This window comes from Rhinopithecus roxellana, chromosome 18 (genome assembly GCF_007565055.1).
Source record: "Rhinopithecus roxellana isolate Shanxi Qingling chromosome 18, ASM756505v1, whole genome shotgun sequence".
NCBI classification, from domain to species: domain Eukaryota; kingdom Metazoa; phylum Chordata; class Mammalia; order Primates; family Cercopithecidae; genus Rhinopithecus; species Rhinopithecus roxellana.
The window spans coordinates 39,804,378-39,830,803 of NC_044566.1; the positions used below are offsets into that span (position 1 = coordinate 39,804,378).

Below are 26,426 nucleotides of genomic sequence, written 5' to 3' on the forward strand. Positions count from 1 at the left end.
TGCAAGTCTGAGGATGACATTTTAAATAGTGCTAAGAAGCATCAATCACAATTCTCCATTTGGGTATCATCTATATAACTTCCTCAGGCTACTTATGATTTGATATACAACAATATTAATTGTAAGAAAAAATATATATGATGGCAGTTGTTACTAGGTCAATGGAAAGTCGTGCTTTTCACTCAATGTGGCAATGACATAAGTAATTATGAGTAGCACTGCCTTTCATATTAAGCAGACAGCATGCCGAATAACTCTAGATCTAGTAGAAAAGATATCAAAATGCCCATGGAAAACTTAGCCCATTATTTTACATCTTATAATAATTTTGTTGACATGTAGCTAAGGTGTCATTTCTGTATCTGACAATATGATGTTGACTACCTACGTATCTCAGAATATTGCTGTAAGGATCAATTAAGATAAAACATGACAAAATCATGGATATAATACACAATAAAAATCCATCTCAAATACACAAGGTAGCAAAATTATAAGCTAGTTTTTTAAAAAATGTACCATTATACATGTATACCAAATCATACATATGAATTAAAAAACACATTATAATGCTGAAACATATAATAAATTGGACTCAAAATTAATAAATGATTGATAAGCAAAGTGAATATATGCTCCCAGTTCTCAGATGTTATTTTTATTCTTATGAAGGATTGTGCAAAGGATTTGAACTTGTAAAATCACATATTCTGCATAATCATCATAACTGAGTGTTTGCTACATGCTAAACTTTATGTTAAACTAGCTTAATTTTACAAGTTTACTCCTTAAAGTAATCCTCTCACTTAAAGACTATTATTTTCCCTTTCTTACATTTAAGGAATCTTAAGACTTCAGAAAGTTAAGTAACTTGACCAAGATCCATAACTGTAAAACGGGGAAGCCCAAGAGATATTTCAAGTACTTAATGAGAAGCAAGAAACAGGTGCATGAGAATTAGAATAAATGTCCAAGAATCAGAATGAACTTTGGGCTGCCCACATCACACTGAGTGGTAGTTGCATATCAATTCAAGGGAAGGTCAAAATAGGTCCTGGATATCTAGTGTTAAATTCTACACACCACACTTACAAATACAAAGGAATAAAGTGTGTAAGTGTTTTCAAAGTACAGGTGGAAAAATCCTAAGAAAATATAGTGAACCTTATAATTAAAGTAGGAAAATACATAGCAGGTACTCTGAACATTTGGAAAAGTGGTGATTGAATTCAATTCAATGATTCAATTCCCAGCTTTTAACAAAGTAAAGGAAAATGAAAACAATTATAAGACTGAGAGCAACAGAAAAATAAAATCCAAACAGATTGTTTAAGAAAGTAAAGTTGATTATGGGACCCGAAAGATTTTTCTTACTTCGAAACCCAGAAAATAACTGTGACTTACACTATGATAGATACATAATCCTTACTCCTAAATATTAAAAGTCACATAGCTATTTCTTTTGCAGTCTCTCTATTAAGCCTCATGGCACAAAGCCAAAACACTGTTCAATAACAACAATAAGGCCGGGCGCGGTGGCTCAAGCCTGTAATCCCAGCACTTTGGGAGGCCGAGACGGGCGGATCACGAGGTCAGGAGATCGAGACCATCCTGGCTAACCCGGTGAAACCCCGTCTCGACTAAAAAATACAAAAAACTAGCCGGGCGAGGTGGCGGGCGCCTGTAGTCCCAGCTACTCGGGAGGCTGAGGCAGGAGAATGGCGTAAACCTGGGAGGCGGAGCTTGCAGTGAGCTGAGATCCGGCCACTGCACTCCAGCCTGGGCGACACAGCGAGACTCCCTCAAAAAAAAAAAAAAAAAAAAAAAAAAAAAAAAAAAAATAACAACAATAAAAAGCTTTATAACAGTCACAAAATAGAAATCGTTTTTATTGTCTATTTTGGCACAATATTTTTTCCCAAATTAGTTTTATATGATAGTACTCAATGTTTTACACACACACACACACACACACACACACAATTTTAAACACATACACGCACAAATGAAACAAGGTTTCCTGCTAAAATGATGGAAAGGTAAGGATTTGATGGTGATATACAAATTATGTTATTGATTTTATTTTTATTACTTTTTTAATTGAATATACAGGTTGTTTAAATATCCTCTGAAAATTGCTTAAATCTATACTTTTAAATAATGGTTAATAATAATACATAAAACTAGTCTTTGAAGGCTCAGTTTCGTAAATCGAGAATAGAATTTTACATCTATTAAAAGCCTTAAGTTTAAAACTAATAATGGGCTTGCATAATTCATGCCACTTGAATTAAACCAGTAATAAAAATGAAATAATAATTTACTTTTAATTACAATAAAAATTCTGAAAGGAGTTTAAATGGTAAAGTCCAGGTTGATATACACTTTGCATTAAACATCTCAGCCCCTGTGTGTGTATATTTATTTCATTCTAATGTTTGGCAGTAAGCAGAAGCTATCTTAACATTTCTTAGCATGTACGAAGACTTTAATTAACTTCAGTGGCACACAACCTTTTTTCACAAGGAAGTTAACACTTCAATATGATTAAAGGTCTGCCATTTGGCAGTTTAATTTCCTACCCCTCTTCTTAATACCACTACTAGATGGACAGCTTCCTTTATTTAAACCTTGTCCTTATCAGTTCTCTACAGGAACTGACATTTTGTTAGTAACCTTGCAATTCCATCTCCCATATTTGTTAGAACTCTATTTTCTTAGACATCAATGAACACAGTATATTTTCAAGTATGTCAGGATAGTAGGGACTATGTAAGAGATAAACTAGGAGGAAATTTCTATCAATCTAAAAGCAACTGAAAAATATAGTGAACCTCAGTGCATCCTTTTCAAATATATTATAGTTTTTCTTTTCTTTTCAAAATGTGAACATCCATTATTTTTGGCTGTGATTGAAATCCTAATGTGTGTGCAAGTGGATTCAAAATCAATATCTGTTATTTTCAAAATTTGGTTCTATTCTTAAATGAGGAAACACTAGGAGATATATATATATATATATATACATATATATATCATATATCAAACATATATCAAATATATACTTTATATATATATCTCAAACAGTATGTTTATACCAAAATAAGATAACAAAAATTTGTATTTAGTGATAAATTTGAAGACCTTTAAAGGCAAGGAACATGTACAATTTAGCATATTATTTTTCAGACCCCATCATAAGGCATAGTACATAGTAGACATATAAATATAGTAAAACTTGAGAGTTGTTCAGTGTATTCACAGGACAAAGACCGTCAGGCATTAATATGCTTGAACTGTCAGGCACCATTGCTACCTAAAGGGAGCTAGCATTAGATGGGGAGAAACTATGAACCAAACCTGCACTGAACCACTATATAGCAATATGAGAGTCGGTTTAAGCTATTCAAACTATTTTGAGAGCAAGACAGCTATGAGTCACTTCAATGAACTCCTATCATAACTGATACTCTATAAAAGTACACAAATCTGATAGAGAAAATACCAGTCGATTCATGTTCTGATGTTCCTATTCCAGTAACAGAGTCCACAACTTACTATTGATCATTTTAAGGTAATTTTTACCTCATTGATTGGGCAGCATTAAGAAATTTAGAGACTTTGAATATATATTTGTGTACCCATATTAATTTAAAGTAGACCAACACATTTGTGATCTATCTCAAGAAGATTTTATAAATGCTTATTTGAAATATGAAATATGTAATTCTCAAAAAAATTAGATTTTCTGCTTTGCACATGCTTAGCATAGAAAAGCATTCCTCTGTAAAATGTATAATATTCAGGATGGAATATCTGAAGTTCTAGACATTGCTACCTCTCTAGGTGATTTGAACGTAAGATATTGTAAGGCCTAATTATCTTTTCTTCTCTGACCTCATGCTTCTAAGGATGATTCATAGAATAACTACTGAATAACTTTAACTTCACTATGCCGAATCAAAGGCTTATTGAAGATTAAACGAATAATATCTCAGTTTTCATTTCTACTCAACGTAATAGAAAAATGGAACTACAGAACAGGAGATGCATTAGGCATAGGAAAAAATGCTCACAAAGCTGTTTTTAAGTCAATTTGACACATCAAAACTGAGAATGCCAAAAAGTGTATAGTGATACATAGATTTTGCTACTTTTAAAAACAAAAGTAAAGAACTTTTGCATTATGCCCTGCTCCATATAATCCTGTGCGTTGCCAAATTGTTTTAAAGGTTTATGACATTTTAAGCTGTATTCTACCAGTTTTTTATACAGATGGTTCCTGACTTATCAGGGTTTGATTTTCAATTTTTGGACATTATGATGGCATGAAAGTGATATGCATTCACTATATTCCTTGAATAACAAAGAAGGTAGCACATCCAGATAAAGCCATTGCAAGCTAAGGAGCATGGATATATATAGTTTACATGGTATCTTTTTCTAATACACACTGTGACTCTCTTCATGCCATAAGTGCTCAAATATTGTTAGCAGAATTATGATTTGATTTTGAAAAACTGATATACAATTTTATAAGTACTGATATACAATCTGAATTCCAACTAAGTATTTTATTTACAATTTAAGATACCAATTATAAAACAGCACTACTTTAAAACACACACTGTTGTCAAAATGGACCTTTGCTCTTTACAAATGGCTAAGATCACAAACAGATTTTCTAGCAGAAAACAGTGAAGAAAACCCAATAGAAAGCCTTAAAAGAAAAAAATTTGAAATTTCTTATACTGCTAATTAAGAATTTAGAAAAATGACACGAACTTCATATTAAGTATATCATAATTTCTCTAACATCAGTGTAAATGTTCTTTCCATTTCTGAGCTGTTACAATGTGGGAAAAACTGACCTTATGGTGTCTTTTATTTTAAGTAAAGAAATTAACTTCATACCTTAAAAGTAGTCATCATTGTTTCACAACCTCATTATTATCCCAAATAGTTCCAAGAATTTTTATTTTTTAAAATTCTTTTGACACAAACACCTTACTGGATTTTTACTCTATTGTATGTATTGCTAAGTATTAACCTTTTCATGAGTATACTTTTTTCTTTTAAGAAAACTTCTTTTGAACTGTTATCACCATTGCTGTCTCTCAATGATACCAAGGCCATTCTTACCAATTACCTAGTAATAATAATAATAATAATAATAATAATAATAATAATAAAAGTCTACATGTTTGCTTTAGCTCTTACTGAATTTCTCTAAAGAACTTGATCTAATTGCTTCTCATCTAATTTTTTGGACTATGGGTAACATGTTGGATGAGTTAAATAGAGAGAGTGTTTCTCATATCTTACTACGTACAATTTTTTACTACATAAAATTCTATAAAAGATTATTTTTCCAATCAAACACTATTAAACTATAATCATTGAAGCTTATCTCAAACATTCATTCTAAGCCCGCTTTATTCATGTACTTTGTCCTTAATTTATAAGTTAATAAGATAAATTACCTACATCTGGTTCCTTCAAATCTTACACATTTTTCAGAGTTCATAAAACGTTATATATTTAAATCATTTAAAAACACTCTGACCTATCTCTATTAAACACATTGCTTCTAGAGCTAATAATTAACTATCAATCATTGACATAGTTGATCTTCTTTAGTTTCACCAAAGCTTCTCAAACCTTAAGATTAAAAAATATATATATTCTTAAATGGATGGAATTTTACATCTATTCCCTCTCATTCAGTTTTTTCTGTTTTCTGGGATATATTTATTTTTAGCTTTCCTTAAAGAAAAGTCTTAGATATTAGTTAGCTGTTGAGTTAGGAAGATAGTGCAGTTACCTCCCATGCTTCCCTTTCTGTGCAGCTGATCACTCGTTCTTTTCTATTGTTATAATTTGTTACATTGCATATGACAAAAAGCAAGATATTTGTCTTATGCCATGCCTGCAATTTTTCCAATAACACCCCATAAATATTTTCCTCATCTAACACATTTCTGTAAACTCACAACTAAAAATTTAAGGTATTGGAGCACAGGCCAAAGTGGCAGTGGCAGCTGAGAGGCATTTTTGTATCCTGTCTGCCCTCTACAAAGCAAGCCAAATCTGGGTCATTATATTCAGCAGGGAGCTTTGAAACACCTTCCAACTTTGTACAGCAGGATGCTGAGTGTCTTTTGACCTAGTTTTACGCACAGGAAATGCAAGACTGCCAGACCATAGAGCCTGGAAGTGTTAGGTTCTTAGATCTATGTCTTTTAGTTGCTGGAAGGATTCCTAAAATGTTAGCTTCATGATTGTTCCCTTTCCAGGAAACAATAATGTAATTATCCTTGCTACCTCTTGGCTCAGAGGTAACTATTCCTCCATATGACTGTTTCAGGTTGTATGCAAATTGAAATTGACCAACATGGTCTTAATATTTGCCTCAATTTCACTAAACTTTGGACAGAATTATTCCTGACTTTAAGCTGACCCCTCTTTTTTCAGAGTACACATTTTTAAAAACATGGAATTGTACTTTTTTCTCTAATCCTTTGAGATGTTAAGTCTTTTTAAAAACCTCTTGCTAGTTTTACAACCCAGTAATTTTTTTTCCCCAAAGGCCTGAACATCATATCTTTGACATGTAAACATCAAGGGAAATAGCTCCCCTATGCCTCAGTTTCTGGAGGAGAGTAGAAGCCTAACTTGGGTGAACAAATTGCTTCAAGTTGTAAAACTATCCTCTCACAAAGATGAGAAAGTTTACTTTTTCTTTAGTAAAACCAATTAACAAACACAGATGGGCCTGTGCTCTCCCTCTGACCTTGGCACTTAAAAATCCTCCCTTCCTCCATTTCAGTAAACTTCAGACTGAGTTTGGGTCTCTCTCCTAATGCAATATCCTTGAATAAAGTCTTCTTTACCTGTTTAACTTTGTCTAGTACGATTTTCTCCATCAAAATATTACTTTAAAACTGCTAAGACCAAAAAATGTCTAAGTATTTCCCTCACATTGCTGCTTTGAGATTAAGCAGCCAGAGCATGTGGACTTTTTTTTTTTTTTTTTTTTTTTTCAGTAAGCTTATTTACTGAGTGTTATCTTAGTATTAGCAAATCCTTCTCTAGTATAAGTGAAATCCTTAAAGAGGAGAGAGTCCTCCTCGTTCCCAGGTATTTGGGCTCTAGTGACTGATCTTCACAATGTCATCTCATTTTTCTGTTAGCAGAAATGCTATAAAAATAAAACTCCTTAAACTACATTCCTGCTGCTTTGATAACTAGGCCAGAACCTGCCTTTCTTCATCTCACACCAGTATTAAGAATTTAGGTACAATGAACCACATTCCATTTATAAGAAATAATACATAAAACAAACCATCAATATATACTGTCTGCCTTGGTTTCTTTCACAAGATTTTATGTCCTCCTCTTCTGGCTAAATGTAAATAGTTATTAAAAAGTGTAAGCCCTGATAATGCTCTGTGTGTTTTATGCCTTCTAACTCTCTTAACATTTGGCATTATATCACATTTATGTCCTCATCTACATCTTCTGTTCATTTGGTCTGTGAGCTTCACGAGGGCAAATACATAGATTTTTTAGTTATTTTCTACATACACAATTAATACTTGCATACTGCGTAACATTCAACAAATATTTGCTACAATGGCAAAATTATTTGAATGCACCAATAACACAATACAAAGATCAACAGAAGATGTCAACATAATAGATCAGAAAAAAAAAAACTTCAAAAATATCATTTGCACAACTCTAAGTATTTATTGTCCATTTCAAATGATTTGTCAAGTCCACATTAACTATTCTGTGAAAGTTTTTACATTAAAGTAACACATTGCAGGGAGAAAGTTATTTGAACCCATCATTTCCAAAAGAAAAGACAATTAGAATCTCCTTTCTTTCCTAAGCAAACATGGTCATAAACAAATTTTTATTCAATAATTTGTATCCACCCTGTTTCTCTCCCAGGTTCTACTATTTACTTATTTATGTAAGCCAGTTTAAATCCTTTATGGAAGAATGAAATGTATATGTATACATATATACATTTGTAATTTCACTGATAATAAAAAGTTAGTCTGATTTTTGATCTACTAAATATTCAACTGAAAAGATACAGAATTTTTTTTAAAAGCTTTAAATCCTGTACTTAAAGGAAATGAGCTAAAATTTAAAAGACATCAGTATGATGTTATAATTACTTTGCCATACCTGTATATGCAAATTGGACAAGGTCCCAGAGAGCATTGGGGTCTATGCCTTCCATTTTGATCTCCTCTTGCTTGGCTTCACAAACATCACTTGTAAACATGGCCGCAAAATAGTCGGAGACTGAACTCAGAACAAGCCTGAAAGAGTCACAGGTTCTAATTTAGGTCGTGAATGTAAGGCAGAAAATCACTGTGTCAACCAGAATGCAACACAGAGCACAGAATCAATCTATTGATCAATCAGTTAATGCATTTTATTTATTGCCTCATGAGTTATACTTTACAAAACTGATTGAATAAATCTTCCCCTAACTTTTCGTAATAGAGCATTCTCATACATAGTCTTCTATCACTTTAAAGATGTTTTGTCTTTCACGTTTAGGGCTTCAGGCTTTTTAAATAATACATTATAGTTTTCTTTATGTAATGACCCACCTTCCACCATGCTAACTTTCCCCATTGAACTATCGTGAATTTGAACGCATAATGTATATTGATCTGCTGGTGAGATTTCTATTACGTTTTGTTTATTTGCCTTTTCTTGTGCCAATAAAATAGTATCTTAAAAATATATATCTGTCTTTATAACCCATAAGGCAAATCCCTCTCTTTAATATTTTAAATTTAACTATTAGTAACATTTTATTATTTAATAAGTAGAATTTTAGGCTTTCAAGTCTTAAGTAATATTTTAAATTTTAAAAATAATTCCTAAAGCATTTTGATTTAAAAATGCATTACCTTTTTTAATTTTAATTTGGGAGATTTGGTATAATTTTCATATGAATTCATTCCATCTAAAATTATAAAATATCTATCCCTATATTCAGGATACTTTGTTTCCTTTTCAATTTTAAAGTTTTCCTGAAAATTGCTATATAGATTCTTGGTTGATACTTATATCGTTACAATTTTGTTGGCTTTGTGTATACTATCTACTTTTTATTCTATTTTTGTTGGTTTGTTTTTCTGTTACAATTTATTGAAAAATTCATAGATTCATCCTTTATCTGGTACATCTGGTGAATTATTTTTGCTAGTTCTTTTGATTCTGCTATTTCTTTTTACATTTAGGGAGATAACTACATCATCTGCAAGTGATATTCTTTTGACTTATTCCTGTTCGTTCTGTATAACTCCTCTTCTTTCTCTTTCCTTACAACCTCATGTACCACCTCCAGTGCTGTGTTAAACAATTCCTCTGTGACAGAGGCATTTTGTGTTTTTTTCTATATTAACAGGAATGCATCTAAAATTTCTCTCTTCAGTATGATTCCTGCTGAATATATTTGGAATATAAGTTTTTTAAGTCAGAAAAACCTCTTTAATTTCTAGTTTTGCAAACAATTTTTATAATATTTGGGTATTAAAATTTATAATGTCTGAATGATACTTTTAAAATGAAAAAATATTATTATATTTTCAAGTGTAATTACAAGATAAATAAATCTCTAATTTTATTTTCTTGTATTTTCCAGATTTTGAATCGAGGTTATAGTGGTCTCATAATATGAGCTGGGAGTTACAACATTTTAATGTTGTGTAACAACTTTTAGAGTAAAGCAATTACTTTTTCCTTTAAGATCTTTCAGAAATTACCTGAAAACCCGTCTACATTTGGCTATTTTGAAGAAGACTTTCCTAATATCATTTCCATTATTTACTAAGTCACAAAGCTTATTCAAATGCTTTATTTCTGCATATATTCACTTGTGCATCTTAAATTTTCCAAAGTTTTTTGTCACTTTATTTAAATCCTAACATTAATTTATTTGTGTATAATTTCAACACTTTTTTAGAGACAGTATCTCATTCTGTTGTCTAGGATGTTGTTCTGCGGCATGATCATAGCTCATAGCAGCCTTGAACCCCAGAGCTCAAAGCAGTCTGCTTGCCTCAGCCTCTTGAGCTGGGACCACATGCACAAACCAGCACACCCAGCATGGGTTCTAAAATGTCTAATGTATATTGTTCACAAAATTACATTTGGTTTTAGTTGTACCAATTTATATTTGTTTCAAATTTGTTCTATTTGTTCTTTGGATGAATCTTTATACAGTAATTATTTCATATCATTCATTATGTTGACTACATGTTTTTCACATGTGTGTATGCACATACATGTGTGTTTAAAGTGGTTGCTCTATGGCAGGAACCAGAAATTTGTTTTCCATAAAGGGCCAAATAGGAAATATTTTACATGTTGAGAATTATACACATAATCTCTGTTGCATATTTTCCTTTAAAAAAAAGCTCAATCAATTGAAAATTCAAAAATGAATTTTAGCTTATGGTCTACACAAAAACAAGTTGCACAGCAGATTCGCCCCTGCTTGGATATTTGCTAAATTTGTCTAGAGATCACTTTAACCAATAACAGTCTACCTTCATGGATATTGTAAGAAATTTGCAACATAAAACACTCCCTCTGCTAGTCAAAAATCTAAAAAGAACATAACTGTGATAGCAAAATTATTTTTAAATTTACTGCCTTTTTCACCATTTTTCATGCTTTCCATTCATTTTCGAAGTCGACTTTAATCTGATATCAATATTGGAAGAAATATCTTTAGTTATTTCTTGTACTATAAGCCTGATGTCAAAAAATAAAAAGAAATACAGCTTTCATTTATTTGAAGATGATTTTATGTAGTTACATGTCTAGTACGTTTTAAAAGTTATTTACACATGTTATAGAATTCTAGAGTGAGGTTTTTTTTGAAATTGAAATATAGAATTTCATTATAAATTAGACACCACTGTTGGAGTTTTTTTTGGTCAATTTGTTTGTTTGTTTGTTTGTTTTAAAAATAAGGTCTTGCTTTGTCACCCAGGCTGGAGTCCAATGACACAATCATAGCTGATTGGCACCTCAAACTCTTGGGCCCAAGTAATTCTTCTGCCTCAGCCTGTCAAGCAGCTAAGACCACAAGCATTCACTACCATGCCTAGCTAGTTTTTGTATATTTTGTAGACAGGGTCTTGCTATGTTGCCCAGGCTGGTCTGGAGCTCCTGGCCTCGAGTAATCGTCCTGACTCAGCCTACCAAAGCATTGGGATTACAGGTACGAGACACTACACCCAGACCACCTTATTTTTAATAGAAAGCTAGCTTTCATTCTTACAGTTGTTTTTCTGATGCAATATGCCCTTTATTTTTGTTTTCAAATTTTTTCTTTTGATCTTAGGGTTTTAGTTATTTAGCTATAAGTGGGACTTAATATTTACTCACCATATGATTTTCTGTACTTCCTGGAGCAGTGGATGGATCTTTGAAATCAATTTTTGAAAATTATCCGCAAATAATTACTCATATTTTTACCACATTAACTCTCTGACACATTCTAGGACTCAAATTGCATATATGGTTCAACAACTGAGAATGCTACATAGACTATTCAATCTTAATTCATTTTACACTCAATTTTTGTTTTGCTCTCTGCTTTACTTTAATTTCTAATCAGTTGAATTTTCTCAAATGTCTTTATATTCCCAATTGCTTTATTCTTTGTTATCTATCTTTTACCATAAATATTTTGAATTATTTATGATAGTTACTTTTTTTTTCTTTTCTAATACTTTAAAGACCATGGTCATCTCTTGGTCAGTTTCCATTGACTGATTTTTATTTGAGTCATTGATAACATTCTCCTACTTTTTCCATTTACAGTCAAATTTGATTGTATAACAGATATTGTAATTCCCCAACAAAAAAGTAGAGGCTAAGAAGGGAGCTGGCCTTAGGTGTTGTTATTTGTTCTCTGTTTTGTTTTGTTTTGTTTTGGTTGCTATTGGTATATTCACAGCTTTTTGATGGCTTTAAAAACAAGGTAAAATTATTTGGTTTATCTGATGGAAAATTGAATTACAAATACAAGTATGCCTTATTTTATTGCATTTCACTTTACAGTGCTTTTCAGATGTTGCAATTTAAAAAAAAAAAAAATGAAGGCTTAAAGCAACTCATTATCTAGCAATACCATCAGCACCATTTTTCCAACAGCATGTGCTCACTTCATGCATCTTTGTCACATTTTGGTCATTCTGGCAATATTCCAAATATTTTATTGTTATTATGTCTGGTACATTAATGTGTGACCAGTGATCTTTGATGTTACAATTGTTCTTGTGTGGGGATGTCATAAACCCATATCAGACAATAAACTCAATAAGTACTGTTCTGACTGCTTCACTAACTGGCCACCCCCTCATTACTCCCCTTCTCCATGGGTCTCCCTATTCCCCGAGACACAATATTAAAAAACTAGGCCAACTAGTAACCCTGCAATGCCCTATAAGTGTCCAAATGAATGGAAGTGTTGCATGTCTCTCACTTTAAATCAAAAGCTGGAAATCATTAAGTTTAGTGAGGAAGACATGTAGAAAGTGGAACGAGAACAAAAGCTAAACCTCTTGTGCCAAACACTTAGTCAAGTTGTGAATGCAAAGGAAAAATTCTTGAAGTGAATTAAAAGTGCTACTCTAGTGAACATATGAATAATAAGAAAGCACAACAGACTTATTCCTGAAATGGAGAAAGTGAATGATCTGGATAGAAGATGAAACCTGCCACAACATTTCCTTGAGCCAAAGCCTAATCCAGAGCAAGGCCCTAACTTTTTCAATTTCATGAAGGCTGAGAGAGGTGAAGAAATTGCAGAAGAAAAGTACAAAGTTGGCAGAAGTTAGTTTATGAAGTTTAAGGAAAGAAGTCTTCTCCATAACATAAAACTACAAAGTGAAACAGCAAGTGGGTTGGTGCAAAGTTATTATGGTTTTTGCCATTATTTTTAATGTCAAAAACAGTAATTAATTTTGTCCCAACCTAATAGAAGCTGCAGCTTCTATGATTGTTGATGAAAGTGGCTACACTAAACAACAAATTTTTCAATGTTGACCATATATTTAAAGAAGATATCATCTAGGATTTTCATAGAGAGAAGTCAATGGCTGGATTCTAAGCTTCAAAGGACAGGCTAACTCTCTTTTTAGGGACTAATGCACCGGTGAGTTTAAATTGAAGCCAATGCTCATTACTCATTCTGAAAATCCTAGGACTCTTAAGAGTTACACTACATCTACTCAGTCAGTGTTTTAGAAATGGAACAATAAAGCCTGGACGAAAGCACATCTGTTTACAGAATGGCTTACTGAAGATTTTAAGCCCACAGTTGAGATTTACTGCTCATTGACACTGTGCCTGGTTGCTCAAGAGCTCTGATAGAGATGTACAAGGAGATAAATGTTGTCTTTAGACCTGCTAACATATCCACTGTGCAGCTCAATATGAAACAATTTTGACTTTCAAGTCATATTATTTTTAAAAAGTGTATTTCATTTCTTTTGTTTTTCCTTTTTATTTGTACAGATTTTTGCATACACATGCAATTTTGTTACATGTATAGATTGTGTAATGGTCAAGGCAGGGCTTTTAGGGTATCCATCTTCTAAACAATGTACATTGTATCCATTAACCATTTTTTCATATTCCTTCTCCTTCCCACCTCCTCACTCTTCTGGATCTCCATTATCTATTATTCAACTCTCTATGACCATGTAATCACAGTTTTTAGCAACTAGTTATGAGTGAGGACATATGACATTTGTCTTTATGTGCCTGGCTTGTTTCAGTTAAGAAAATGACCTCTAAGTCCATTGATGTGACCATGAATGACATGATTTCATTTTTTTAATGGCTGAATAGTATTCCATATGTATCTATATCACATTTTATTTATCCACTCATCCATTGATGAACAGTTAGGTTGATTCCACATAGTTGATATTGTGAATAGATGTTCAATGAATATACAAGCACAGGTTTTTTTGATATATTGATTTTGTTTCCTTTGGGTAGACACTCAGTAGTTGGATTGCTGAATTGAATGGTAGTTTTATTTTTAGTTCTTTGAAAAATAATTCTCTAGATGCTGTAAATAGTAATTTAGTTGAAGCATCTGGTAAAGTAAATTTAAAACTTTCTGGAAAATTTCACTGTCCTACATACAATTAAGTACATTCATAAGTCATAGGAGGAAGTAAAAATATCAACTAGTTTGGAAAAAGAGAAGATTCCAACCCTCAAGTATGACTTTGAAGGGTTTAACACATCAGTGGAGGAAGTAATCCTTACTAGAAGTAACCTCTAGCCAAAGAACTAGAATTAGAAGTGGAGTCTGAAGATGTAACTGAATTGCTGCAATGTCATGATCAAATTTGAATGGATGAAGAGTTGCTTCTAATGGATGAGCAAAAAAAGTGATTCTTGAGATGGTATCTACTCCTGGTGAAAATTCTGTGAAGATCATTGAAACGACAAGAAAGGATTTAGAATATTACACAAACTGGCAGGGCGTTGTGGCTCATGCCTGTAATCTATATGTTTTGGGAGGTGGCTGGTGGATCACTTGAGGCCAGGAGTTCAAGACTAGCCTGGTCAAGATGGCAAAATGCTGTCTTTACTAAAAATACAAAAATTAGATGGGCGTGGTGGCATGTGCCTGTAATCCCAGCTACTCAGGTGGCTGAAGCATGAGAATCGCTTGAACCCGGGAAATGGAGATTGTAGTGAGCCAAGATCACACCACTGTGCCCCAGCCTAGGGCCACAAAGCAAGACGCTGAATCAGAAAAAAAAAAAAAAAAAAAAAAAATGAATATTACACAAACTTAATTGACAGAGCAGAAGTAGGGTTGAAAAGAAAATTGATTACCATGGATAGAATGCTATCAAACAGCAACCCATGCTATATATATACATATACACACACATATACACATATATATATAATATATATATACATATACATATATATAAATAAAGGAGAATCAATTGTTGCAACATATTTCATTATTGTCCTATTTTAAAAATTGCCACAGATACCCCAACCTTCTGCAACCACCACCGTGATCAATCAGCAGTCATCAACAAGGAGTTAAGACCCATCACTAGCAAAAAGATTACTCCCAGAAGGCTCAGATGATTGTTGGCATTTTTTAGCAATAAAGCATTTTTTAAATTACTGTATGTACACATACATACATGATGATGTGCACACTTATTAGACCTACAGTATCATGTAAACAGAACTGATATATTTGTTAAAAATATATATGTATTAACAAACATATAATATATAATATATATTATATATATAATATGTGTGTGTGTGTATGTGTATATATATATATATATATATATATATATATAGAGAGAGAGAGAGAGAGAGAGAGAGAGAGAGAGAGAGAGGTGACTTGCTTGATTGTGATATTCACTTCATTATGGTAGTCTAGGATCCAACTGGCAATACCTTCAAGATGTGCCTATATGGAAAGGCAGAAGACTTAAAAAAAATCAAACCTATGAAATTAAAGGTATTATGGATTGAAATTGAAGGTATTAATATAAATTGTTTGTTTTAAACATAAAATATATGAATTATTTGTGTTTGTGCATTGCATGTCTGTCAAAGACTCCTTAGAAAAAGAACAGACTGCAGAGTGGAGCAGAATAAGCATAAAATCAGCCTGGAATAGCTTTTGTTGCAGAGAGTAAAGAAGTGCTCAAAACAGTTGGGAATATGTCAAAAGAATTATAGTGATGCTTACACGTATAAGCAAAATCACAGTAAAATTTGAATGCATGTTTTTCCTAAGAACACTATAGAGAAAAGAAAGGAAGTTAGATCAACACAGGAAATTATTATCTAAAACTTTTCAGGAGACTTTTTTTTTCATTTATTTATTTTGAAGTTTTATCTGCTATGTATTTTATCTTATATACAAGATAAGCGGAAGGGCATGTTATAATTTAACTTGAACACAAAATACATTCTTTTAATTGGAAAACATGACTTAACTATCTAATTTATGCATTTAAGAAATACCTTATAAGATTCGTGGTTTTAAATATTTTATTAATATCAATGCTGAGGATTGTAACATGTTAAGACATATTTAAAGTTCTCAGTTCCCTATACATTTATGTCAGGCAGTTAGTAACTAAAATGTCAACTCTTTACAATATCAGAATTTGAAAAAATGATTAAGACACAGATATCTTCAAATATTTATTACTTACCAATTAGATAAATTAGTGTCAGATGGTCAGTTTTATCAAAAGCATTAATTAAAACATTGTATGATACAAACAATTATAAACTAGAGGATAAATATATTTCCTACTCATAAGAAATAGATCGACAAAATTTAACCAGCTTAATCTTACACGTACAATATCTATAGTTGCAGCAATGCCACATCTCTATAGAGCAAAATATTATAACCTATATTATTCAATTTTAAATAATTACATAATACCTTCTCTGCCAACTATAACATACTAAATACTGCTAACTCAGTAAAAATAAATAAATAAATAAATAAATAAATAAATAAATAAATAAAATAAAAAAATAAAACGGCAGAAAGGTTTATACTGCATTTAGATTTGGTGACATAAGATATGAATCAAATTTTAGAAGAGGGATTTAATGCATAGCATAAATTAATATTTTTATATGTACTTAATTTAGTTCTATTAATGCTAGAGAAGCAGGAGTAAAACATATATAAAGAAGTACATGCATGCAACCACACTAGAAAATCTCTTATTGAGATCACTACAAATTTATTTCCTTCCAAATCTTTTAAACTTTTGTAAGTTCCACTTGAATTTATTATGGTGTTTGATATTATTAACCTCCCATTCCTTTTTTTAAATCTATTTTTTAGCGAAAGCTGTGCAGACTTCTTATCTCAGCTTACCTCTGATTCATTGACTTTTCTTCTTGGCTCTACTCTTTAACCCTGTCGCTGCCGTAGGCTTTATTCAGACCTCTACATTTTGCCTTGACGCTCACTGTTTCAGAATCATTCTTGAGCATTGCCTTCATCATTATTTTTACAGTGGTTTTAAACCTAACCTTGTATCTCAAATGCCTGTAGAACTGCTCATCACATATCCCAGGAGCATTTCATTATAACTAAATTAAACTCGAAGATTTCGCACTGATATTTCTTTCCTTTATACTTCCCTGTTTCTAATTGGTCCACTTCCAGAATCGAATTTATGAACTGTCAGAGTCAAAATTATGAAATTACCACTATGTTTATTTCTACTTTATTTCCTATATCAAATATGATGTAAAATCCATCTTTCTGTTTGAATGTGTTTTTGTCTTCTTCCTGAGGCCTGCCCATGTCCCCAGGGCAGTGATGTTAGTACCTAACAGCACCAAGATGCTCCTTTTTTTCAAGAACTGGACTTGACCTAATAGCAGCTCCTTATTCCTTGGGAGTCTATGTGTTCCTGCTTCTCACACTTTATCCTTCAACTGCCACCACCTCTCCTGACTCTCAAGCTGTGGGTGGATCTTAAAGCAATGACTAAGAATAAGGATAAATTCTTGCTTTGAGGTGTGACTCATTCTGCAGGAAGTCATATGCAGAGCTTCCGGAGAGATAAAGATGAAGCAAGTCTTCATCCTTGATTTTTTCCTTCCTCTGCCCTATCCTGCTTCTGTTTCTTCTGAGGTCAGCTTTTAAATCAGTCATGAAGACCTGAATTCCAGGTTCAGGCTCTGTTATGAGGGAACCTGGCTTATGACAGCATCCTTCAAAATACTACTCAGCTCATACCTTATGTTCATATAGTCTTCCTTTCATGCCTGGATTAACCAAAACAGCTTCTCAGATCTTTAGTTTCTGCCGTGCCTGTCTTTTATACATTTTCTAAAACCATACCATATTTCAAAACTACCTTTCTAAATTATGATAGTCAGTTTATTGTAGTTGTTAAAGTCATTATTTCAGTGCCCAGATTGCCTGGGTTTGAGTTCTAATTTCACCAATTATTGAGTGAATAACTTGAGTACATTCTAAATGTTTTCCATGCCTCCATTTTCTATATTATAGATAAAAGTGAGAAATTAAGAATTTTCTGTTTCCTAAAGACAAAATGATTTGTAAATGCAAACCACTTTAAACAAGGCCTGAAACATACTCAACACAGTGAGTGTTAACTATCATCATCATCATTGACTCAGTTATGTAATTCCTCTCCTCAAGAACCTACATTAGCTTCTAATTAAACATACTGTTTTGAGAACAAAACTTATCTCCTGGCTCTTAAGGTCTATCATAATCATATTTGTCCTATTTTTATGGTTTAATTTCCCAGTTATTTCCAATACAAACTCTATTTCCACCAAGTCATTATCCTTGAAATTTTTGCAAACAGAAACTTTTTAGTTCTCTATTTTTTCCATAGTATTATTGATACTTAAAATAGTATGCCATGTCTTTTCCACTAGCCTTACCTCACACTCAATTTCTCTGAAAAACTTTCATAATACTCTATCATATGCTGCTCATTTCCTTATTTGACTATGTCTTGAACTTGGAATTAGAACCATATATTCTGCCTTGCATTTATCTGCAACTACAATAATTTATTTAATTATCTTATGGTTTATCTTTAACTCCTCAAGTATATTGAAAATTCTACAAAGAAAAGCATTATGTTTTATAATCATTATGCATCACCAACAGGGCATAGGCCAATGCTAGAGTTATGTTTCATAATTGTTTGTTTTAATTAGTGCAAAGAAAAATGCTTCATGGACTGCTGACAATCTACTATAGACATAAGCAAAACATTAAAGTGATATCCAAGTGATCAAGAAAACAAGTTTTTCAGCTTCATAATTATTTTTTTCTGAAGTTGCTACAGAGTTATTTTAAACTATCAAACTGAGTGAGAGATTTAGGTGGATGGATGATTTAGTAAAATTAAAGAAATCCTATTCCTCTTCTATTGAAGATAATCTATGTAAATGAAATTTCCATCAACACAGAGAAGCAATATTATTTGCTTACTTCTGAGTATTAACATATGTAGTTTATGTAAATAATTTCTTTTTAATGTATTTAATTGTGGTTTAAGTGCTGCTAAATGCATCATTTCAATTGTCACTTTAGTCTCATCTGTCTACATACTAGTGCACTATAAAGAACATTAAAATAATAAATACTTTCTTGAAATAACTAAATTTATTGTCAAATATGCACAAACAGTGAAAAAGAATATAACACATTTTTAAATGCCAAGGTTTTTGGTCTGTAGAATACGATACTTTTCTATCTATCAAATATCATTTTGTTCTTCATTTAAGCTTTCATTTGATCATGAACGTATTGCATGCTTGCTGTAAAAATATACATTTCAGAAAAAAGTTAGCCACGCGTCCTTTCCTACTTATGAGCCCTACCTCACAGGAATAAGATTTGTTAAGTTTTTGACATATATCATTCCACACAGTTTCGATGAATATAAAATGATAAATAACATTATTTCCAACTCAACGGTAAGTATGTTAGTTACATAAGATTTCCCCCTTTATGTCTGCAAAATGCTCTTATTCTTAATAATGGCTAAGGGGGAAGAAAACTCTCACAAACTCAATCATATTTCACTTCATATCTGTATATTATATCAGACAAGGCTGTGAACACCTCCTAATTTTCCTTTCATTGAAAATTCAAATATCCAATTGTTAATATTGACTGTGTCAGCCTAATTTTCCTCATCTGAACCTCAGATTAAAGGTAGCCTACCTATAAAAAAATTTTTCATGTTTGAAATTCAAGGATTTACATTCAAATTTTTGGTTTACTTGTTGCTGATCAATTATCTTGGGCTATTTGTGAGAAAGTTATATTCATCTTAGATTTCCTTCAAGGCCTAAAGCACAAAGAAATTCAGAATTTTAATTATTTTTCATGCAAAAATATACTGATGTGTTGTCTGAAATATTATTAGCCTTTCAGACCTTACCTACTTAAAAATATGCCTAACAACAAACAAAACTATTACATAAACATGACCTTTCATAAAACGATTGATCATTGTGACCAGTATCAAGTTAAAAACATATACAATATAACCAGCACATAAATAAATGATTTTGTGTAGATTCCTTCAATGAGGGTAATATGTTAAAATTTGACAGTTTGGAATGATAATATTATTAATATAAATTAAACATATATAATTATGAATGAATACTGAGTGAGTGTCAATAACATTAGCTAGCAGTGCTTTTACTGAAAGAGCTATAAATCTTCATAACAATTATTTATTTTTATATTATTTGAAATTATTATAATAGCCACACAATTTTAAGTGGAAATGATTCCAATACCAGATACATTTTGCTTAAAGACAATATTTAGTTGTACTAACCAAAATATAATAAAAATGTTAAAATGTATTAGTTTATTACTAATGATTATTCATTTTAAGTCAAGAGCTAGCTGTGCATTAATTACAACTGTTTCATCAGGCAAAAGTATCAATAAAGTGGTATCGAATACCTGCAATGATTCACAATAATGCTTGTTCTTTTCAAGTGTCACACAATATTTATTTATATTTATTAATATTTGTTTAACTTAGAATTCTAAGATGTACATTACTTGTAAAATAATTAGTATAAAGTTTTAAACTATAGTGTTAAAAAATTAATTGACAGGTCATTAGTCTGAGACATCTTCAGATTTTTATTTTCTACCTAAACCAAGCAAAAAACCAACTCAGAGTAATTTAATCAATCAGAAACCACCAACCAACCTCTAACTAGGCTCTTGCCCTACTTTAACCAATCAAATATTTTATTTGTCTTGTTTCCACAAGTGTCTTATGAAAACTTTCCTCTGGTCGTCTTTAGGTGGGACCCTGAACAGCTTGTGGTCTCATGCTACCTGATCATGAGTTGCTGTTTGCTCAAATAAACTCTTTAAAATAGTAATGTGCCTAAATTTATCACTTAACAGTGTAAAGAAAAGATAAAACTTTATTTGAATTGAGTTAGCCATAATGATTTTTTAAAACTAATTTTTTGTATCATATTTAAGAAACACATCAATGATCCATAATAACATATTTAGTTTAATATATTCTAAATATATTAAATATTTATATGTTCAGAAAAATACATGTAAAAGTAATACATTGCTCAAATGTTTTAGAATAATATAAAACAAGAATATTGATTTCTCATTCAATAAGAATATTGTAAACAATTTGCATAACTAAATAAACTATTTAGGAAATAACTAATGTATATAAAGAGTAATAAAGGAAACAATGTAGAATATTATGAATACAGAATAATTGCTCAACAGATTGGATAAAAATGTTGCAAATGAAAAAGAAAATATTGAATTAAGGCCAATAAAAGACTACAAGATTGTAGAAATTATAGGAAACACTTTTCTTTTAAAAAAATTAATGAACATCTGATGTGTTAATATATTTTTGAGTTGACTGACACCTCCTGTCTTCTTAATAAATACATACAATATGATTTAATTTATAAGTTAAGTGAAGTAAATTTTATTACACCTCAAGAATAGCTCTTACTCTGAAGAATATAATTGAATTATTATCTAGATGCTATTTAGATGCTAGCTCAGGATAATTTGTGGTTTTGCCACACATATTATGACAATGAATAATTATCTCAATAATAGTGACTATTTGTGAATTCTCTTGCAAATGGTAACTCAACTTCGCAGTTATATTTAAAAAATAAAATCAATAATATATTATCAAAATGCTTTAAATAGTTAACTGACAGATTGGACTCTAAATCACCTACAGTAGTCATTGTGTCAAATGTCCTTCCCCATGCATTTCAAGACACTGACTTAAATTCAACGTCCATATTGCAATATTTCTATCACGGTAGATATACAGCTATGTTTTTCTGGATTCATTTTAATGCATAGAACTATTAGCTTTCAAATGTGTTATGGTTTTAAAAATAATATCAGTATGAAACAATTTAATTTTAAATAAATATTAAATGAAAATGTCAATAGGAAATACCTCAATTTGTTAGTTGATATAAATATATAACTAAGATAATCTTTCTTTAGTTTCTAATGGAACAGCATACTTCATTTCAGATTTTAGGCACAATTCTCAAATTAGTGTGCCTAAAATTAGTATGATTTTGGATCCCACAGTCCCAGATAATAACATTTTTCCTCCATAGCTATCAGCCCTAGTTATAAGTAGTTTTAGTTTTAAACACTCTGTAATTGTTTTGTTTTTCAAAAAATTATTACCTACAATAGCATTGCAAATTTTCCACAAGAGAAAAATAAGAAAAAAAACAAGTATAAACAAAACAAACGACAACAAAAAAAAAATCTCTTAAAAATGTGAATCCTTATTTCCTTAATCATATAACACTTTGCAATCTGCAAGCCAGTCTGTCACTTTTAAACATGTGAATGCATATTTCCAGTAGAGGCAGACTACTGTACCTATGTGCAGGTATCTTTCGGTTCCCAACGATCAGGATAACATCACAAAGTTGCTGCTGCTTCAAATAACTTTCCATCTTTCTGAAGGTTTGCTCAGCATGATGAACAGCTTGATAGAATTCTTCAGAGCTACTGGAGTCCAAATCACCTTGAGGTGCCATTGAGTGGCCAGTTGATGACAGCCTATAAACCACACACACACACACACACACAAAATAATAAAGGGATTTATAAAGAGCCAATTATCTAGAATAACATACAGGTTGTTATCATTTTCTTAAGAAAACTAATATATCTGTGTTTATTTTTATATTTTAATACAAGTTCAATAAACAAAGGTCCAAATAATCTATTGTGGGTTAAGGGATTTGCTCTAGGAAATAATAAATAAATGGAAAGGTTCTTTTTTCTTGTTTAAAAAAAAGTTTACATATACGTTGTCTGTATTGATTAGGACATTGTTAGTAAACCTGAAATATCACAGAAATAGTAAATTATTTACATACCTATTCTAAAATTAATTAGCAATGAAATGCTAATTTCATTCATTTGATATTGAGGAAGATAATTATACTATTCTAAATAGTTAGGATTATTGAGATGTCATAGTAAATGTTGCTTTGCAGAAATAGGTGATTTTTATCATGAAAAAATATGAAACCTGGTTTGCAAATAATACTGACACTTAAATTTGTAAGTGAATTATTGAGTTTATGTACCCCACTATTAAACAAAAAAAATTAGAATGTATTAGCTCAGTACTTAGAATAACTAATCAATAATAACTATTTTAATAAACTTTATGATTTTGAAAAGTCCATGATACTTGAGTTTTGTCACTTCATGTATTAATGGCATAGGCTGTTTCAAAAAAAAAAAAATAAACTTTAATAAATGCCATACTCCACCATAGGGAAGACTCAATATTCAAGTTACATGATAGACACATGATAAAGCCTAGCAGACCCAATCAAGTGTTCTGATGACAATTCCTTAAATAACCTCAAATTAAATATTAATTAGGTTCATAAAATTAATACTAAAATTGCTTACTTCATGATAAATATCTTAGAAAGTAAGATGGAGAATTCTGGTTCCAATTGCAATGTAATAATTTGCAGCTGACTAAATCTCTCTCCAAGAAAACCGCAAAAAAGTTACATACAATATCAAAATAATTATTTGCATTCCACAGGATCTACTGAGGCAATCAGGACTTAGAAAACCAAGATCCTGAAATACAGATAAATTCATTAGAGTCATCCATCTAAAAGTTATTCCCTGCGTATTCTTTCCCTCTCAAGGTATTTACTAGTTATTAACCACATAGGGTGAGAATCCAAGGAGCTCAACATAATGTGGCAGCTAAGCAGTTCTTCTGAGGATAATACAAAGACTGAAACCTAGAGTTGTATCAGTGAAAATTTCTGATTTCATTAAGCTGAACTTTTAATTGAAGTACCAGCAAACAATATAGTTTTTATTTAGAAAAAGACATTCTTATATGGACTCCATGATTTCTTATATATAATGCCTGTCATTAAAGGGAAAAAATAGTAGGTCTGTAGAGAACTGGACACATTAACAAAAACAGACAACAGAAACATTCTCAGGTGCTACAGATACGTTCAAATATATGGATCACAATTATTACTTAATAGATATAAAATAACTTTCATTAATCTTTTAATATAGATAATAAGCTGGATAATTTCACGTCATATGAAAAAAATCAAATGGAAAAAAATAAGGCAATACAATAACTGAAGATTCTGATACGCAAAATTAACTGGTAGATAAAAGACAAAAAAATGGCGATATGAAAAAAATTAATAGAAAATACTCAAACTAAGTTATTTAGATTAAAAAATAGAAAACAAAACAGTAAAATTATAATATTCATGTAATTAATATATTTTGTAATCTTAAAAGTAGGGGGGAGAGATGATGGGACAAAAGCTATCTGAAGAAATAGCGGCCAAGAATTTTCAAAAATTTGGTAGATACGTCAGGAAAGAGATTCCAGCGAAACTGGACTTAAACACGTTTTAATCATATAGAACCACCTAATACACTTATTTGGAAAATATTATATTTTATTGAACCTCTTCCTCTTGAGATTCAGAACCACAGCTATGCAAAACAAAAAATTTGGAGAGCCTTACCAGTAAAATGTAAACAACAAAATAATCAACCCATTATTTTTGAATAAGAAAATATGTAATTGAAATTATTTCCAGAAGATGCATTTGTGCACATAGAAAATTCGAAAAAATGACAGAAAGGCTTACTAAATTCTAAATCCACTGTTATTACGTGTTTTCTCTGTTATCTGCAATATTTATCCACACAATACGGTTATTTTCATCAGACTTTACAAGCTCTCCTTTAAATATTTGAAATTAATACAAATTTTGCTGAACCATATATTTGCCTTTCACAAGTTTGCAAATTACAACCCCAGAATATGGCCACTTCTCAGCATATTTTAAGAATTCAGGCTCATGCACGTGTAGCAAGAAAAGCAGAATTCTTCCACATATTAACACATTGAATAGAAAAGTCACAATATGCATTGCAGAGTGCATTTTAAGTTTTAAAATGACCATATTACTGACTCTCAAGTACAAAGGTTAATTAAGTCAGGATTTGAAGGCTGCCAAATAGACCAAAACTGCTTCAAAAGGAAACCCTGATGCTTTGGGTCAGGTAATCAGACTGCATGACAAAGTTTAAAATTCAAGATATGAGAAACACCTCTAAAGAATGGCTCCAGATTAATTTAAATAGGGTTTGAGATAAAAGCTCTACATAAGTCCTTATATTAATTAACCACAGGTTAAATGAAATATGAAATATTCTCGTTAGCAACTTTTTTTTTTTTTTTTTTTTTTTTTTTTTTTTTTTTTTTGAGACGGAGTCTCGCTCTGTCCCCCGGCTGGAGTGCAGTGGCGCGATGTTGGCTCACTGCAACCTCTGCCTCCTAGGTTCAAGCGATTCTCCTGCCTCAGCCTCCTGAGTAGCTGGGATTACAGGCGCGTACCACCATGCCCAGCTCATTTTTGTGTTTTTAGTAGTGACGGGGTTTCACCATGTTTGTCAGGCTGGTCTCAAACTCCCGACCTCATGTGATCTGCCCACCTCGGCCTCCCAAAGTGCTGGGAGTATAGGCATGAGCCAGTGTGCCCAGTCTGGGCAGAAATTTACATACCTGATTAAGATTTCATAATTTAGGAAAAATTATTAAGAAAATTATTTAATTTACTTTGTCTTTAGTTGTTGTCCAAGTTGTGGTGAGTGTACTATTAAAGTAAAGAGTGACATAAATAGAACAGAAAGAAATAGAAAAGAAAGAAATCGAGCTTGGTGAGACCCTGGGGTGGTGGGGGTGGCGGATGTGGGGGGCGGGGACATAGTATTTGAAAAGAGTTATTCAAAGTCAAAAAGTTAACTACTGTCAAGATAGTACCTTCTTTTACCTAATCTAGTTAAAATAATCTATCTCAAATATAATGTAGACTTGGACTTTTTCTGACAAATTTGAAAGCAATTTGAAAGAGTGGGATTAAAAGAACAGAGAGTTAGATACAGGGCTTAAAAAAATAAATAAATAAGTTCAAGTTCTTCCCTAGATTTTTTTCCTAAAAGTTCTTATGCATTAAGTCTCTTCATGTTATATCGGAGAACAAATTACTTCTCTTCAAGGTCATTGATCTTTCAGATAAACTGTTATGTTTGTTTCCCTTGATTTTCTCTCACACATTTCCTCACATATCATTTCATGATCTAAGACTCTAGTAGGATTCTTTCTCCTCAACTTTATATGAAATATGGAATTTTAAAATGAATTTTCACATCAGAACACTTACAATTTTTAAGATAATGTTTGTTA

The 26,426-nt window shown here is 31.5% G+C and overlaps 1 protein-coding gene across 2 annotated transcripts in view; it reads right to left on the bottom strand.

Moving 5' to 3' along the window:
- KLHL1 (kelch like family member 1) overlaps nucleotides 1-26,426 on the bottom strand; it is a 446,132-nt gene that overhangs the window by 258,100 nt on the left and 161,606 nt on the right. Inside the window, exons 2-3 of one of the 2 annotated variants that reach the window (XM_030922204.1) lie at nucleotides 22,535-22,717; nucleotides 8,203-8,339 (exon numbers count right to left, since the gene is read on the bottom strand). In XM_030922204.1, the coding sequence (XP_030778064.1) occupies nucleotides 8,203-8,339; nucleotides 22,535-22,717 (320 nt within the window). The remainder of the gene's footprint in view (nucleotides 1-8,202; nucleotides 8,340-22,534; nucleotides 22,718-26,426) is intronic. The other variant, XM_030922205.1, reaches the window with a different exon arrangement.